General features: G+C 41.8%; 1 protein-coding gene across 2 annotated transcripts in view; it reads right to left on the minus strand.

Annotated features, from left to right (window-relative positions):
* Positions 1-6,194: 6,194 nt before the first annotated feature.
* Positions 6,195-18,839, minus strand: part of SPARCL1 (SPARC like 1) — a 54,870-nt gene continuing 42,225 nt past the window's right edge. For both annotated transcript variants that reach the window (XM_060187784.1, XM_007531372.3), the window contains 3 exons: positions 16,103-16,251; positions 14,296-14,444; positions 6,195-6,646 (listed from right to left, as the gene is read on the minus strand). In XM_060187784.1, coding sequence (XP_060043767.1) covers positions 6,618-6,646; positions 14,296-14,444; positions 16,103-16,251 — 327 coding nt within the window. In that variant the 3' untranslated portion in view covers positions 6,195-6,617. The remainder of the gene's footprint in view (positions 6,647-14,295; positions 14,445-16,102; positions 16,252-18,839) is intronic.

The following is an 18,839-nucleotide window of genomic DNA, read 5'->3' on the forward strand; positions in this document are numbered from 1 at the left end:
ATGTGCGCTTAACCCCATGGGCTACCACCTGGCCCCCACAAGATTTCTTGTTTAAAAGGCTTCTTTGTACTTATTTCAAATGAGATGAGATGTGAGAAAGAGAGAGAGAGATTGAGAGAGAGAGAGGAGTACCACTTCAGTAGCAGCTCTGGGGATTGAAATGGAAGCCTCTGGCATGCTAGTCCTACACCCAATAGTCAATCTGTTTCCCTGGCTGCTAGTCATTCATTCATTCATTCATTCATTCATTCATTCATTCACTCACTCACTCACTCACTCACTCATTCATTCACTTTTATGGAAGCTAGAGAATGAGAGCAGAAAGAGAAAAAGACAGAGTCCAGAGTACTACACAGCTCAGGCCTATGGGGGTGCAAGGACTGCCCCAGGCTTGCAGGTCCTGTGCTCTCATACTAGGCTATCCCCTTAGCCCTCAGATAAGATACATAATGTCATATAGCACTATATCCCTCTTGAGATCTTAAGCCCACAAGACCTTTCAAGAGGTACCATATGGTTCAGATACTGCTATTGACTATTACGCTTGCTCCAGAAGGAAGTGATACAGAACGGTTTTGTAAGAGAATAAGCACAATCTAATGTTTACAGATCAGTTAACTTTGAAATCTCACTTCACTCAAAGTAACTTATCCTGTGAGCTTCAATCCAAATCACTCTACTCTGGAGTTTTAGAAGAAACAGAAACTTTATCATGTTATGTTACTGTTATTATTATTATTAATTATTGGTCATCTATGGGTCTTTACCACTTCAGACTGACTTTTTCCAGATAGAGACAGAGAAGCCACAGTACCAAAACTTCTTTCAATGCAGTGTGGGCTAGGCTTGAATCCAGGTTATGCACATGGTAAGGCAGCACACTGTCCCTGAGAACTATTTTGTTGTTCCCATCATATTTTTATGAACACCTGTCTCCCAGTGTTAAACACCCATTTTTGTCTCTTTGTATGTAAGTCACTCTTTAGTTATTTTTATGCACTTGAAATTCAACTCTGATTTATTTGATATAATTTATTTTGCCTGAATTTGGATAACATCCCCTTAATCTTCTCTTTCTCTTTCCTTCTGGGTTCAAATGTTTAGATTTCTTTTAATAAGCAGACCTAATAGAAATCATTATCCCAAGGGGCCAGCTGGTGGCGCACCTGGTTAAGCGCACACATCACAGTGCACAAGGATCTGGGTTTAAGCCCCTGGTTCCCACCTGCAGGGGGATAGCTTCATGAGAGGTGAAGCAGGGCTGCAGGCGTCTCTCTCGCTCTCTGTCACCCACTCCCCTCTCAATTTATTTCTGTCTCTACCCAATAGTAAATAAATAAAAATATTTAAAAAAAGAAATAATCTCAAACAAGAATATCTGGCTTTCTTTCATCTCACGCAACAGTATCAGTTCACATTATGCACATCTTTTTAATTACCTTTGCTTCAAGTGGCCCTTGGAGTAGTGTATTCAAGGAGTGGCAGGATCTGGAATTTCTGTTCCCAGCTGGTATTTAAACCATACTACTAATACCTTTGTGGTCATAGAAATGTGATTCACCGAATTCACAGCTAAATGGAATAACTGATTGCAGACTAGAATTCCAATGTGTAAGTATCTTAATTACGTAGAGATAGTCTTAAAGATTAATTACTGAAAAAATAAGTTCATCTCCTTGATTGGGATTAGAATAATGTCTATATTACGAATAACCCACAATGAAAAATTGCAACCACCAGGACTATTAAAGTGCCTTCATAATATATCATCCAAGTCACTTACCCACATGGGAAACTTAACTGAAAGAAAAATTCAACCTCTCAAATTTTCTTTTTTAATTAAAATTTTTTTTTATTTGTTTGCCTCCAGTGTTATTGCTGGGGCTCGGTGCCTGCACCACGAGTCCACTGCTCCTGGACGGCATTTTTGCCAATTTGTTGCCCTTGTTGTAGTTGTTATAGCTGTTGTTGTTGTTGGATAGGACAGAGAGAAATTGAGAGAGGAGGGGAAGACTGAGGAGGAGAGAAAGATAGACACCTGCAGACCTGCTTCACCACTTACGAAGTGACCCCCTACAGGTGGGGAACTGGGGGCTTGAACCAGGATCCTTACACCAGCCCTTGTGCTTTATACCATGTGCACTTAACCTACTGTGCTACCACTCAGCCCCCTCAAATTTTCTATTAAATAACATCTTAATTAAAATTGTTATCATCATCATATTTATTTATTTACCAGAGCACTGCACAGTTCTGGCTGATGGTGGAGCTTCAAGTATGAAAGCCTTTTGCAGAGCCACTATATTGTTTCCCTAATCTGTTGGTCATCATTTCTCCTTTGGCTAATTCTGCTTCTGTTCCCCTCCATTGTTTAATGCTGTGGTCTATTTATATAATCATTGTTTTGTCTGAGACCCACCCTGCCTGCAGGGCATTGGTTTAATCCCCATTGGTTTAATCTCCATTGGTTTAATCCCCACTGGTTCGTGCTCTTTTCCCACTCCGCCCCCTTATCCTACGTACTTCCTTTTCCACCCTACCACTTCCTTCCTGGAAAGCGTGAATGCATATTCTTTTCTCAATAAACACTGGATTGCATTCCTGCTCAGCCATGAGTTCACAGTTGTCTCTCTCCTGCCCGCAAAGCTAGCCTGGCATCTGGCGCCCGAACAGGGACTGGCACTAGTCTATAATTATTATTATTTTTAAATGTAAGGATACCTTTTAAAAATACTTTATTATTTACTATTGGGTAGAGACAGAGATAAATTAAGAGGAGGAGGAAGAACTAGAGAAAGAGACAGAGAGAGACACCTGCAGCCTTACTTCACCACTTGTGAAGCTTCCTCCCTACAGGTGGAGACAAGGCTTGAACCTGGGTCCTTGCGCATTGTAATATGTGTGCTTAACCAGGTGCACTACTGCCTGACCCCTCATTATTATTTCAAATAGAGACAGAGAGTCAGAAAGAGTGAAAGAGACCATAGCACTGAAGCATCCTTCAGTGGGTGCTGAGCTTGAACCTGGGTGACTCACATGGAAAAACAGTGCACTATCCAAGTGAGCTATTTCATCAGCTCTAATTTTTTTTATTGGTGTCATTGTTGGATAGGACAGAGAGAAATGGGGAGAGGAGGGGAAGACAGAGATGGGGTGAGCAAGATAGACACCTGCAGACCTGCTTCACCGTTTGTGAAGTGACGTCCTTGCAGGTGGGGAGCTGGGGCTTGAACCGGGATCCTTAAGCCTGTCCTTGCGCTTCATGCCACATGTGCTTAACCCGCTGTGCTACTGCCCAACTCCCTCTAAACTTTTTTAAAGGATTTTTTTTTCTTTTTTTAAATTAGGGTACCACTCAATTCTGTTTATTGAAGGTGGGAGTCAAACCTGTGCCCTCCCTCCCACTGTGATACCTCCCAGGACCTAAATGATATTTTAAATTAAAAAAATGAAGATTATTTTCAAGCAAATCATTTTTAGTAAAAAGGTAATGTTATTTATTTATTTCGCCCTTCCCCCTTCCCTATTCCCCTCTCCCTCCCCCTCCCCTCCCTCCCCCTTCCCTCCCCCCTCTTCATATTATTTATTTTAATGAGAGGGAGTGAGACCAGAGCACTGCCCAGCTCTGGCTTATAGTGCTGGGGTCTGAACTTCTGACCTCAGAGCCTCAGGCAGGAGAGTCTTTTGCATAATCGTTATGCTGTCTCCCCAGCCCCTATGTAGTATTTTAGTAGTAAAATCACTTCACTACTCCAAGTCATTTAAAATATTTACAATGGCAATTTAGGTTCAATTAGTACCTGGAGATATAACTCCACTGTTTTCAATAAATCCACAATTACACTCTTGGCTCTTAATTAGTTAAGACCTTTCATAAGATTTCTTTATAGGTACACATAAAAATAGTCTGAATTATGGAATAACTTTCTGAAAGCACACCATTAGAAAATTAAAATAGATTTTGATTAGTCAAATTGGACTTACTTATTCAAAACGACATGGTGTGACAAAGGTCTAGTCAAGAACAAATGACTCAGGGGAGCTAAGGAAGGTGATAATGAGTACGATTTTGAAGTTTACCAGAGAAGATGAGCTTCCAGATAAGAGTCCTTCAGATAAAGTTCCAAGTAGTATTCTCCCTGTAACTATCACACAGAAGGCCACTAACGAGAATAGCAAGGCAGTACATCTTTGAAAATGTAATCAAACACAGTTGCATTGATAGCTTTCATTCCAGATAGAAAAAGATATATACAAACTCACTTTCATTTCCTTCAAATACTGTAAGTAGGTAAGGTGAACGACAAGTTATTTTATTGCCTTGATTCAGATGTTGGAAATCTCTTATTATGGCCATGTATTTATTTTTCCCTTTTACTTTTTTTCTATATTTTTAATTGATAGGACAGAGAAATTGAGAAAAGGGGGGAGATAGAGAGAGATACCTGCAGCACGGCTCCACCAATGGTGGAATGGAGATGCAGGTGGGGACTGGGGGTTTGAACCCAGATCCTTATACATGGCAATGTGTTCAATTAACTGGGTGCACCGCTGCTTGGTCCTCTATATTTTAATTTTTTTAATTATCCACCTATCTATCCATTTATTTATTTATTTTACCAGAGCACTACTCAGCTCTGGCTTATTTTGGGGCAGGGGATTGAACCTGGGACTTTGGAGGTTCAGGCATGAGAGTCTCTTTGCATACCTATTATGCTATCTACCACCATCCTATATTTTTATTTTTAAACTTTTTGTTTGTCATTGTTGGGTCATCACTGTTTCAAGATGACTTTTTCCTTTCTTTTTTTAAATTATCTTTATTTATTTATTGGATAGACATGGCCAGAAACTGAGAGGGAAGGGGGTGATAGGGAGAAAAACAGAGAGACACTTGCAGCCCTACTTCATCACTCATGACGCTTTCCCCCTGTGGGTGGGGACTGGGGGCTCGAACCTGGGTCCTTGTGCACTGTAACATGTGTGCTCAACCAGGTGCGCTACCACCTGGCCCCCTCAGGGTGAATTTTTCCAATAGAAAGAGACAGAGACAGAGAAAAGGTAAGACACTCTAGCACTAAAGGTTTCTCCCATGCAGTGGGGACTGGAGGTGGCACAACATGTACCCTATTGAGGTGAGCTAGCTCTCTGGCCCTATTCTGGTGTCTTTTATGCATTTATAATTGAGATAGCACTCTATCAATAGTCACTAAAGAGTTCATGATGCTTTAAGCCCCCGGTCCCTACCTGCAGGGCTACAAGTGTCTCTCCATCTAGCTCCCCTTCCCCTCTCAATTACTCTGTCTCTATCCAATAAAAAGAAAGAAAGAAAGAAAGAAAGGAAAAAAATTTTAAAAAAAAAAGAGCTCACGGGAAAATACACACTATCTTGCTGACTAGCAGTAGTAATTTTTATCTCTGACTCAGCTGGACATCAAGACACTTCAGGGTGGTGGAGATAGCATAATAATTATGCAAAGAGTCTTTCAAGCCTGGGTCTCCAAAGTCCTAGGTTCAGTCCCCTGCACCACCATAAACCAGAGCTGATCAGTGTTCTGGTTATAAAAAAGAAAAAAAAAAGACATTTCAAGGAATTCTACTGTGTGTGTTACTTTTATTTTGATGATATGATCTTCGTAGAAGCCTCATGGGCCTCCCTCACCGCCCCCCCCCACCTCCCCACCACAGAACTACACACAGGTCAGGGCCTGCTCACAGGTAGTACACCATACACACTACCATCTACACTTCAGTTGGCTTTAGGAAAGAACACTTGAGTTCAGTTTCTGTTTCAACTTACACTATGACAAAGGACATTAATGACCAACTGACTGCTGGCTTCCCATAAGAAAAGTCATTGTCAATCACACCCTCCTTAAATATTTTTTTTAATTGTATTTGTTGGATAGAGACAGAAAGAAACTGAGAGGGGGCGGGGAAGATAGAGAGACAGAGAGACATCTGCTGCATCACTTCATGGCTGGTGAAGATTTCCCCCTTGTTAGTGGGAACCTGGATTTGAACCCGGGTCCTTGCATACTGTAATGTGTGCACTTAACCAGGTGAGCCACCACCTCCCCCCCTTTTTAAAAAGCAACAGAGCCAAATATTCAAATTATAATTTATATAAAATATGAGTCCTGAAGTGATCTGTTATGTACAATTTCTTAAATAAAGGACTGGAGAGAAACACGTGAGAGCTTGGGTTTTTATTAGGCTATTAAGATACTGAAAATAACACACATTAACAGCAAGAGAGCATTATACCATTTTTTCCAGTGTGCATATGATACTATGGACAAAATGAACATATTATTTTCTCAAGTCTTATAATTAGTAAGTATCTCCTAAGCAGATGCAGAGTAGTAAGCAAGACTCCTGGCCACAGACAGGAACCCATCTTTTGTGTATACTGATTCTGCTTAATTTGAAACTTCTACTCCCAAAGCTGATGTTTAATGCCTGATGCAGACTCTGTGTTCAAGCAACTGCTCTCATTGTCTTCTGAGACATGCAGACTTATTGCTAAACGTAAATCTATGAGCATCACGGTTGCATGTAGAATTGGTCAGTGCAGAGGAGGATGCTGGAGAGCCTGAATTCTTTCAAATATTAATTCAAAACAGGAGATTTTCATCTATGTCTTCTGTAAAAATAAAACATAAGCAATACAAAACACAGTGTTAGAAAGTAGCTAGATCATACATCAGAAAAGCAAATGCTGGAGAGGTTGTGGGCTCAAAGGAACTCTCCTGCACTGCTGGTAAGAATGTAAATTGGTCCAACCTCTGTGGAGAACAGTCTGGAGAACTCTCAGAAGGCTAGAAATGGACCTACCCTATGATCCTGCAATTCCTCTCCTGGGGATATATCCTAAGGAACCAAATACACCCATCCAAGAAGATCTGTGTACACATATGTTCTTAGCAGCACAGTTTGTAATAGCCAAAACCTGGAAGCAACCAAGGTGTCCAACAACATATGAGTGGCTGAGCAAGTTGTGGTATATATACACAATGGAATACTACTCAGCAATGAAAAATGGCGACTTCACTGTTTTCAGCCGATCTTGGATGGACCTTGAAAAATTCATGTTAAGTGAAATAAGTCAGAAACAGAAGGATGAATATGGGATGATTTCACTCTTGGGCAGAAGTTGAAAAACAAGATTAGAAAACACAAGTAGAACCTGAACTGGAATTGGTGTATTGAACCAAAGTAAAAGACTGGGGTGTGTGGGTGGGGAGAATACAGGTCCAAGAAGGATGACAGAGGACCTAGTGGGAGTTGTACTGTTATATGGGAAACTGGGAAATATTATGCATATACAAACTATTGTATTTACTGTTGGATGTCAAACATTAATTCCCCAATAAAGAAATTTTTTTAAAAAGTAGCCAGAGCAGTAATGTCAGCAATGGCAGAGCTGGGGGTCTGGGGAAGCCATGTCATGTGCATGCCATGTAAGTGCATGCTGGTCCTTGGCCCTGACAAGCTCTCCACAGCACCGGGGAAGCCTTGGGCCATTCAGAAATCTCTGTGGGGAGTTCCAGGAGAAGCACTGAGGGGTGGTCTAGCCAAGACACACCAAGTTACTAACCTGGAAAGGGTGCTAGAACATATGAATAAATAGTATAGTGGCAGTGAAATCACACATCCAGCAGCCTAAATACCCATCGATTGATGATGACTGGATAAAGAAGTTATGGAATATATACTCCGTGGACTATTGCTACTCTGTAACTAAAAAAGATGGCATTGTGTCCTGGGGGCCAAAATGGAGGGAACTGGTAGTGACTATGCTTAGTGAAAATAAAGAGATGAAAGACAACTACAGGATGGTCTCACTCCTATGTGGAATCTAGAGAACTGAAATACATGAACTTGCAAACCAAACCAATCAACAAATAAAAAAAACCCCAAATAAACAAAAAACAGAGGGGGAAAAAAGGGCCAGTTGGTGGTGCACCTGGTTAAGTATACACATTACAGTGCCCAAGGACACAGGTTCAAGCCCCTGGTCCCTACCTGCAGGGGGAAAGCTTTACAAGTGGGGAAGCAGGGCAGCAGGTATCTCTCTGTCTCTCCCTTCCCTCTCAATTTCTCTCTGTCTCTATCCAGTAGAAAATAAGCAAAAAACAAAACAAAACAAAAAAACACAGAAGTAAACAAACTCTCTAAGACTGTGAGAACTATGGTAGCTACTGTTGGAAGTAGGAGGGGGCATAGAACTTTGGTGGTAGGTGTGGTGTGGGATATGACCTGTAAGCTTACAATCTTATTTTTTCTCTTTTCTTTTCTTCAGAGTTCTGCTCAGCTTTGCCTTGTGGTGGTGCAGGGGATTGAACCTGGGACTTTGGAGCCTCTGGCATGAGAGTCTGTTTGCATAACCATTATGCTATCTATCCCTGCCCATTTTACAATGCTATAAAACACTATAAATCGGGAGTCGGGCAGTGGCGCAGCGGGTTAAGTGCACATGGTGCAAAGCACAAGGACCGGCATAAGAATCCCGGTTCAAGCCCCTGGCTCCCCATCTACAGGGGAGTTGCTTCACGGGCGGTGAAGCAGGTCTGCAGGTGTCTATCTTTCTCTCCCATTCTCTGTCTTCCCCTCCTCTCTCCATTTCTCTCTGTCCTAGCCAACAACAATGAGATCAATAACCACAACAAGGGCAGTAAAAGGGAAAATAAATATTAAAAAAACAACATTATAAATCATAAATTAAAAAAAAATAGCTTGAGGGAAAAAAATCACATGTCTAATCAGGTAGCTGTAGAAAAGTGTATTCCAGAATAATAACTGGAGGGAGGGGAAGATGGCGGACTGAGAAGCTGCTAACAGCGTGTTCTCTGATCACATCTTCTGGAAACGGTTCCAGACGCCACCAGGATGCTGGCCAGGCTTCCCTGGATTGAAGACCCCACCAATGTGTCCTGGAGCTTAGCTTCCCCAGAGACACACCTTACTAGGGAAAGAGAGAGGCAGACTGGGAGTATGGACCGACCAGTCAACGCCCATGTTCAGCGGGGAAGCAGTTACAGAAGCCAGACCTTCTACCTTCTGCAACCCTCAACGACCCTGGGTCCATGCTCCCAGAGGGCTAGAGAATGGGAAAGCTATCATGGGAGGGGGTGGGTTATGGGGATTGGGTGGTGGGAATTGTGTGGAGTTGTACCCCTCCTACCTTATGTTTTTGTTCATTAATCTTTTCTTAAATAAAAAATTAAAAAAAAAAAAAAAAAGAAAAGTGTATTCCATACCGATGGACAGAGAACAGCCATGAAAGATTGGAGAGCACGCCTTACCTGGATGACAGGCTCCCACTCAGTGACAGCTGAGCCAAGACTGAAAGCAGGCTGATTTAAAGCACATTGAAAGTTGCCTGATATCCCAAGAGTGGGTTTCAACTCCTTCCAAGAATGGGAGAAATCTGGGGGCTCTGATCTATTTCTTTTGACAAGTGATTTTGGTTTGTAAGAAGGGGATCATGGAGTCATGACTTATCTCACCTAACAATTTCTTCAAGCTCCATCCAAGATGGAGTGAAGAAGGTAAAATCACCATTTTAATAGCTGAGTAATATATGAATATATATATATATATACCACAACTTACTCAGCCACTCACCTGTTGTTGGACACCTGGGTTGCTGCCAGGTTTTGGCTATTACAAATTGTGCTGCTATGAACATAGGTATACACAGATCTTTTTGGATGGATATGTTTAGTTCCTTAGGATATATCCCCAGGAGAGGAATTGCAGCACTGATAAGCTCTGGCTTATGGTAGTATGGGGGCTTGAACCTGGGACTTGGGAGGCATGAGAATCTTTGCATAATCATTATGCTATTACCCCCACCCAGTTTTCATTCTTTTTGAATGAGAAAATGGCTGAGAGTGGAACCTGGGCCCTTATGCAAGTGCTTGCTCTGCTGCTTAGCTACCACCTGAACTCAGTTTTTATTTTACTGTTAGGGGGATAAAGAGAGAGGGAGAGGGGGTGAGACAGGGACAGGGACAGGGACAGGGACAGGAGAGAGAGAGAGAGAGAGAGAGAGAGAGAGAGAGAGAGGCCATTCACTGTATAGGAACTTCTGATGCTGCCAAAACTCTGATATTTCCCAAATCTCCTTCCATTCATGTGTTTTCCATCAAGAGGTCCCCTTATGCTCCCTGTCAGGAATCTTGGCTTAATGCTTACTTTTCTCCCTCTCTCAGCACTGTGCTCCCCACCAACTCCATTTCCCTTGAGTCTAATTTTGTGTTCTTATATTTGTGTGTAGGACATCTCGAATATGCTTGTATTCTTGAGTGTGACTCAAGTAAGTTTAATTTTAACTTATCTGTTGAATGGCTCGGGAGGTGGCACATTGCATAATGTGTTGGATTCTTCAAGCATAAGATCCAGAATTTGATCCCTGGCATTGCATGTACCAGAGGGATGATCTGCTTCTCCCTCCTCTTCCCCTTCCCCTTCCCCTCCCCCATCCTCCTCCTCCTTCTCTCTCTCTCTCTCTCTCTCTCTCTCTCACACACACACACACATGCACACACAAACAGTAAGTCTTTAAAAATAGAGCTTTACGGGAAAGTGGGCCCTATCCAAGGGTTCCAGGACTGGGGGAAGTAGGGGCTCTATAGTGAAGATGTGAGGTTCCTGCTGTCTTAGGGTTCAAAAAGACAATTGATAGTTAATATTATCATCACATTATTTGTTAATTGGGTTAACTTTGAAAAGTCCCTTTGTTATGGTTTGCTGTACAGTATCCAGTATCTTGTATATAGCTGTGCTATTGGATGCTTCTAATCTACTTGGTCTAGGCTTTTGAGAGAGTCCGCATATCAAATACATAGCCTATATATTAAAAAGATTCAGTTTGTCTTTTGAGAAGCTTTGAGACATACAATTGATTTCCCCCTCTCATATTAATTAACTACTGATTTATATGTCTACATTTTGCTAGGAGTGTACATAAACACCATTCCCACCACCAAAGGACTGTGACCCATCCCTCCCGCCCACTCCCACCCCCCACTGGCCCAGGAAGCTACATGTCTACCCCTCTTCTCGGGTTAGACCTTTCCTTTTATAGTACACTCTAATTTCATCTCAGGTAGTTCACTTTCTAACAAAGTCCCATAACCTAGATATACACCAGATTCTGTGAGAGAGCTTATGTGCACACGTATCCATAAACTACTGCAAAATATATACCTGAAAGCAGAAGTACACTAGAGTTTGCATTGAGTACCTCCCTAACACTTCCTCTCCACTATTCCAAGCTTGGGATCCATGGTAGCTCAACAAATTGTTTGGCTTCGTATGTTAACTCTCTTTTCAATCACCAGGTTCCAGATGCCACCAGGATGCTGGCCAGGCTTCCCTGGATTGAAGACCCCACCAATGTGTCCTGGAGCTCAGCTTCCCCAGAGACACACCTTACTAGGGAAAGAGAGAGGCAGACTGGGAGTATGGACCGACCAGTCAATGCCCATGTTCAGCGGGGAAGCAATTACAGAAGCCAGACCTTCTACCTTCTGTAACCCTCAACGACCCTGGGTCCATGCTCCCAGAGGGCTAGAGAATGGGAAAGCTATCATGGGAGGGGTGGGTTATAGGGATTAGGTGGTGGGAATTGTGTGGAGTTGTACCCCTCCTACCTTATGTTTTTGTTCATTAATCCTTTCTTAAATAAAAAATTAAAAAAAAATAGAGCTTTAAAGTAAATATATATCCCCTCCATCCTGTGACTTTTCTAGTTGATGTTCCACTATCCCTTGCCTGGATTCATCACTTCTTCTCAACTGTTCTTGGGCTTTTCCACAATGTGACCAAAAGAATCTGCCCTATATAGAAACACAGTGAGGTCACCCCCTGGTTAAAACGCTTCGGTCATCCTCTGGCACTATTAAGATGATGTGTTTAACTGGCTTTGCTGGATCTACATGATCTGACTTGTCTGTGATATTAGTCTCACTTGGAAAGGGTTTCCAGAGACAGACAGACAGATAGACAGACAATATTTCTGTAAGTAAGTAAAACTCCATCATCTCTGTATCTCTAATGCCTTATTTATTAATCAGGGAGAGGTAGAATGATAGACGGGGTGGGGAGAGGGAGAGGCAGAGAGGGAGAGAGAAAGAATGAATCAGAACATCATTCTGGTGTATTCTGTGATGCTGAGGATTGAACTGGGGAACTTCTGCTGGCAAATCAGGCCCTCACTCTACATGCTATACCAGCACCTAGACCTGCCTCTCTCTCCACAGATTATGTATTTTATCCCCTTTTGAAAAGAAATCATGAGAGAGAGAGAGAGATCTCAGCTCTGGCATATGGTGATGCCAGGCATTGAACTTGGGACATCTGGGGCCACAGACGTACATTCTGGCGAGGTACTGCTGTGATATCTCCCCATCGTACACACCTTCATCTCTTTTTTAAAAAATTATTTTTAAAATTACGTTTATTTATTTGATAGAGACAACCATAAATCGAGAGGGAAGAGGGGGATAGAGAGGGAGAGAGACAAAGAGACACCTGCAGCACTGCTTCACCACTCACAAAGCTTTCCCCCTGCAGGTGGGGACCAGGGACTCGAACCTGGGTCCTTGCATATTATAATATGTGTGCTAAAGCAGGTGCGCCACCACCCGGCCCCTCATGCCTCCAGCTCTTAATTGAACTTCACTTTCCAGATGAGGAAAAGTGAGACTTCAGAGGTGGAATATTGGAACACATCTAGTTCACATCCAAGTTGGTTAAACTGGAGGAAAATACTGACTGTAATTTATCTAGTCCTGTGGGTTACTCAGTCCCAAGGAAAGGAAGGGTATATTTACAAATACATTTTCCTTCCCCACTTTCATTGTATCTCTAAGCAAATATTGTTTACTTGCTCTGACTGAATTTTTGGTATCTGCTATTGGCTTACAGTGTGACCACCCTTCTCTTTCTTCAAAATAGCACATTCAAGGCCAAACCACAGTGAACAAACAAGACCATTAGCAGCATTGTGAGTCACTAGACTTGATCTCCTTCTGCACCTTCCAGAGAGCTAGCAAGTAAGGAGTCCAAGAAGCCTCCATGCTGAGGAACGTCCTGACATTATTACAAAGAACAAGAAAGCAGGACTTGTTTCCTTAAATAAACACCCTCTGTTCCAATTTGCCATTTGACCCCTCATTTAAAAATCAAATGCCATGTAAAAGGGCAGATATGCATTTGTCCTGTTTCAGTTGAATTTTATGCACCCCACAGTGGTGAAGTGGAGTGGGTGGGATAGCTGTTTTTGGATTCCTTCTTTTTTTTTTCTTTTTTTCTTTTTTTTTTTTTTTTGCCATTTTAGAGTTGTATTTGAATCTGGCAGTACTATGTTTACAGAATAGAAGTTAGAAAAGAAATTGCCAGGCTAGGGAGATAGCATAGTCATTATGCAAAAAGACTTCCATGCTTTTTTTTTTTTTTACTTCTATGATTAAGGAACCAAAGGTTGATAGGGGAGAGGGAGATAGAGTAGGAGAGAGAAAGAGAGATATCTACAACACTGCTTAACTGCTTGTGAAGCTTTCCCCCTGCAGGTGGGAACTGGAGACTTGAACCCTGGTCCTTGTGAATGGTACTATGTGCTCAACTGGGTGTGCCACTGCCTTGTTCCTTGGATATTTATTTATTTATTTATTATATTTTATAAAAACAGAGAATTTGAGAGAGGAGGAGAAGGAGATAGAGAGAAGGAGAGAGAGACACCTGCAGCATTGCCTCACCACTTGTGAAGTTACCTTCATGCAGGTAGGGACCACTGGCTTGAACCCAGGTCCTTGCACACTGTAACATGTGTGCTTTACAGGATACACTACTGCCTGGCCCCCTTGGATCAGTTTGGTTTTTTGACCATAGTTGTGCAGAACTGCACAGAACTCTTCCCCTTCTCCCTTGATTTCTCTGTCTTTATCCAATAAATCATAAATAAATAAATAGAAAAATGATTATAGCATTCATCTTTTGGCCTCAGAAGAGCTGCCTTCTGGAATCTGGAATAACTCCCTGGAGTCTTATCATTTTGTTTTAATTTTAGCCAACTACTAAGACCACAAAGCAGTCAGAACTTAAATATATTCATATTTGAAAAACAGTGTCAAATAGGTTACATGAGCAAAACACCTCCCTGTGTCTAACTTTCAACCTGGACACATAGTCAGACCTTAGATGTCTCTACTGTGGGGATTGCAGTGCTAGAGGCTGACATGGAGCTGGGAACACCCTCTCTTCCTGAGTGGACGGTGAGTTTACCTTCTTTAATTCCAAAGCAGTGTCCCCACTCCTTCAGGGTGATGTGCTTGTCCTTGTTGGGGTCACACTCCTCAAAGAAGCGGGTTATGCAGTGCTCCATAGGCACCAGTGATGCGCGCAGGGGGGCCAGCTCCGAATGTGTCAGGACTCTGCAGTGAAGGAGAAAATGGGAAAGATTATCAGGTTCGTCAAGATATGCTTCTCCCAGGTGTGGCTGAGCATGTCAAGTACACAGCACATTCATGAAAAACTGAGAATGGGGCTGGGGAGATAGCATACTGGTTCTGCAAACTGACTCTCATGCCTGAAGCTCTGAGGTCCCAGGTTCAGTTTCCAGCAGCACCATAAACCAGAACTGAGTAGTGTTTTGGTGAAAACAAAAACAAAACAAAACAAAACTGTGAAATCTTCTCAATGAATTCAACATTATGGGGCTGGGCAGATAGCATACTGGCTATGCAAAAAGACTCTTATTCTGGAGAATCTGAGGTACCAGGTTTAGGCTCCGGCACTACCATAAGCCAGAGCTGAGCAATGCTCTGGTAAAAATAAATGAACAAACAGACAAATTGTGAAATCTTCCCAATGAATTCAACATTATGGGGTTGGGGAGACAGTGTAATTTTTATGCAAAAAGACTGATGCTTGAGGCTCCAAAGTTCTAGGTTTAATCCCTGGCACCACCATAAGCAAGAGCTGAGTAGTGTTCTAGTCTCACTCTTTCTGTATCTCTCTCACTCTTTCATTAAAAACATGTAAAATAAATGAAAAGAAAATCTGAGGGTGAAATGAGCTACTTATGTGTAAGGTAGACCACCTTGAGGATGCTACCTTCTAGGAAACTCCATAGGGAGCTAAATTCACAAGGGTTCATCCTGGCAATCATTTTTGTCCAACCTAGTTCTTACCCACTGGTCACAGTTGAGCCTTTCAGTGTAGGCACTTAACTGTAGTCAGATTGCTTTTGGAAATTTAGGCATAAGCCCTATTCTATTATGGAGGTAGACTGGGGGTATAGATTGACTGGTCAACATCCAAATCTAGTGGAGAAGCAATTATAGAATCCAGCAATTCTTCCTTATGCACCTGAAAAGAATTTTGGACCATACTCCCCAAGAGGGAAATGTTAGGGGAAGATGACCAGAGGACCCTGAACCCCAGTCTACCAGGACCCAGAACTTTTGTGATGACAAGAAATCTTTTTTTTTTTTTTTAAATCTTTGTTTTTGTACCATCACTGAGGTGGAAGAGATTCTGGAGGATACTTGAAGAAGTTAAGTGCTATTTCTCTTATCTGAGAGGGAAGAGGAAAAAGGAAGTAGTAAAATGTGTGAAAAAAGGAAAGTGAAGTGAAGGCAGGGCCATAGAAGTGAATATATATATATATATATATATATATATATATATATATATATATATATATATATTCAACCCATTTCTATACCTTGGGAGAACTATGGAAGTTCCTGCTGGTGAGGGATGGGGAGCATAGAATGCTGGTGCTAGGAATATTACTCTATAATTTTGTAATAATAATAATAAAAAGAAATTTAGGCTCAAGAATGAGAGAGATTGAAAGGTGTTTTCATGGGAGACCAGACTCAAGCATGGAAGCCTGAGGCAGTGACCTGTGTGGCTATGTTTTTGTTGTTTTCAAAGCAGGTCTTGATTTAGAGAAACTGCATTTGTAATTTCCGTGCTCTAAAAAGGTACTAGGAATTTTTCTGAATTTGTTTAGAATTCTTATTGCCCAGATAGCCAGATATTAGGATGATGAGACTACAGTAGGAGAATAGGGAATTCTTACCTGTCTGTGGGGTGCTGGTCAAGTTCACTGAACTGCCAGTGCACCGGGTACACGTACATGTGATAGTTCTTCTTAAAGTCCCTCAGGAGAAGGTCAATGGAATGGTCCCCAGCCAAGAGTCTCTTTTCATCCAGGTAGATCTTCTTGACCTGGGGTCAGGAAAGGAGTGGGGAGGTCATAATGGAATTAGACAAGGGTGATGGAATGATCACTTTCTGAACTTGAAGAATAATAGAGGAAGTCCAAGTCCTCATATGAGACCAAATTAAATGCCTTCTAGTGCACACTACAATCTTTCCTATTTGTATGTATAATAGTAAACGATAGGATTATTTAAAATAAATGGTTCTCGAAGGAAGATTTTTATTTTCTTTTAACCTTTTTAAAAATATTTACTTATTTATTCCTTTTTGTTGCCCTTGTTTTTTTTTAATTGTTGTAGTTATTATTGTTGTTGATGTCATTGTTGTTGGATAGGACAGAGAGAAAATCAAGAGAGGAGGGGAAGACAGAGACGGGGAGAGAAAGATAGACACCTGCAGACCTACTTCACCGCCTGTGAAGCAACTCCCCTGCAGGTGGGGAGCTGGGGGCTTGAACCAGGATCCTTACACCGGTCCTTATGCTTTGCGCCACGTGCGCTTAACCTGCTGCGCCACTGCCCGACTCCCTCTTTTAACCTTTTTAATCACATGCCTTAAAACTGCAAGGAGGTTCTAATTAAAAGGTCTGAGATGACCAGGGCAGAGTAGTCAGTGTGATAAATCCTTTCTTCCCCATTCTTCTCTTATTTTCATTTTCTACATTAAATTTTCTGTAATTTCAGTGGCAGTTCAGTCTCAGTTACATTTCACTGTTTGGCTACTCTCATTGAAATTTCCTTATTTTTGGCAACTATATACTTTAAAGTAAAAGTGCTTGGTAGTCCTCTGTGATTAGATTTAGACCTACTAAGTTCAGCAACCAAGTAGAAGGGACCATACATTGTCTAATCCAGTGTTTACTACTTAGGTCTAGACGCCTCCTCTCATACTCCCTATTTCTCTTTCTTTCTTTCTTTCTTCCTTCCTTTTTTTTTTTTTGTTTTGCCTCCAGGCTCGGTGCCTACACTATGAACCCACTGCTCCTGGAGACCATTTTTTTCCCCTTTTGTTACCCTTCTTGTTCATTGTTGCTGTTATTATTATTATTGTTATTGCTATCATTGTTGTTGGATAAGACAGAAAGAAATGGAGAGAGGAGGGGAAGACAGAGTGGAGAGAGAGATAGACACATGCAGACCAGCTTCACCGCTTATGAAGTGACCCTCCTGTAGGTGGGAAGCCAGGGGCTCAAACCAGGATCCTTAGACAGTCCTTGTGCTTCTTGTCATGTGCACTTAACCCGCTGCGCTACTGCCTGCCCCCTCCTTCACTTTCTTCACTCTATCTACTTAACTAAATACACAAAAGAAAGTAAGATATATCTCCTAATCTCTTCTGACAGCACCAGCATTATTGTTATTCCTTGTTAATCTTTAGAAGAAATACTGTATACAATTTGATAAGAGATATACTGCAGGGGTGGGGATATAGCATAGTGGTTATGCAAACAGACTCTCATGCCTGAGGCTCAAAGTCCCACGTGTTCAATCCCCCCCCCCCCCCCGCCCACTGCCATAAGCCAGAGCTGAGCAGTGCTCTGGTAATAAAAAAAAAAAATGTAGAGCAGTGCTGCAGGTGTCTCTCTTTCTCTCCATCCCTTCCCCTCTACCTTTCTGTGTTTCTCTCATACTCTGTCAAAGGAGATATACTGCAGCAAAATATATGTATCTTCCCAGACAATATCTTGCCTACCTGCATCTTAGCTATCAAGCTCAGGCAAAAATCACTAAAGTCATGGGTCCCTTGGAGCATACCTAAAATAGACTTCCTAGCTTCTTTTCACATCAAGATTCCTAATCTCATCTGCTCTATTTCTACTTTTTAATCCTGCTTATTAAATACTTCGTCCTGCTTTATATATTTTGCTTTCAACCACTAAGTTGCAGATGCTACTATGATGCCATTCTGAACTCCCTTGTCAGATGATCTCACCAATGTGTCCTGGAGTCTCACCTCTCCAGAGCCCAACCCCACTATGGAATGATAGAATCAGGCTGGGGCTTATAGAGCAAGCAGCCAACACTCACATCCAGTGGAAAAGCAATTACAGAAGCTAGAACTTCCACCTTCTGCACCAGGAAAGCTATCAGGGGAAGAGATGGGATACGGAGTTCTGGTGGTGGGAATTGTACCCCTCTTATCCTATGGTCTTGTCAGTGTTTCTATTTTATAGATAAAAATTAAAAAAAATTGGTTCATACTCCCAGAGGGGGTTAAATGTTAGGGGAAGATGACCAAAGTCTCTGAACTTGAATTCCATCAGGACCAGGAGAGAAAAGAGGAAAAAAGAAGGACATTTAGAATAGTAATAGGCAAAGGTGTGACTTAGAAAGGAAAAGAAAGCAGATCCAAATATATATAAATATAGACAGATAGTTCTAGAAATATGATAGTCAACAACATCTGTGACGTTGGGAGAACTACAGTAGTTTCCAATGGCAGGAACAGGGACACAAAACTCTGGTGCTGGGAATTCTGTTATCCCATAATTTTGTAAGTCAATATTTAATCGCTAATACAGAAAGAAATTTCTCTATTTTGTAACATTGCTCCCATGTTGTCTGTGACAATGTCTGAGAGAGAGAAGACAGAGA

Source organism: Erinaceus europaeus, chromosome 3 (genome assembly GCF_950295315.1).
Source record: "Erinaceus europaeus chromosome 3, mEriEur2.1, whole genome shotgun sequence".
NCBI classification, from domain to species: Eukaryota; Metazoa; Chordata; class Mammalia; order Eulipotyphla; family Erinaceidae; genus Erinaceus; species Erinaceus europaeus.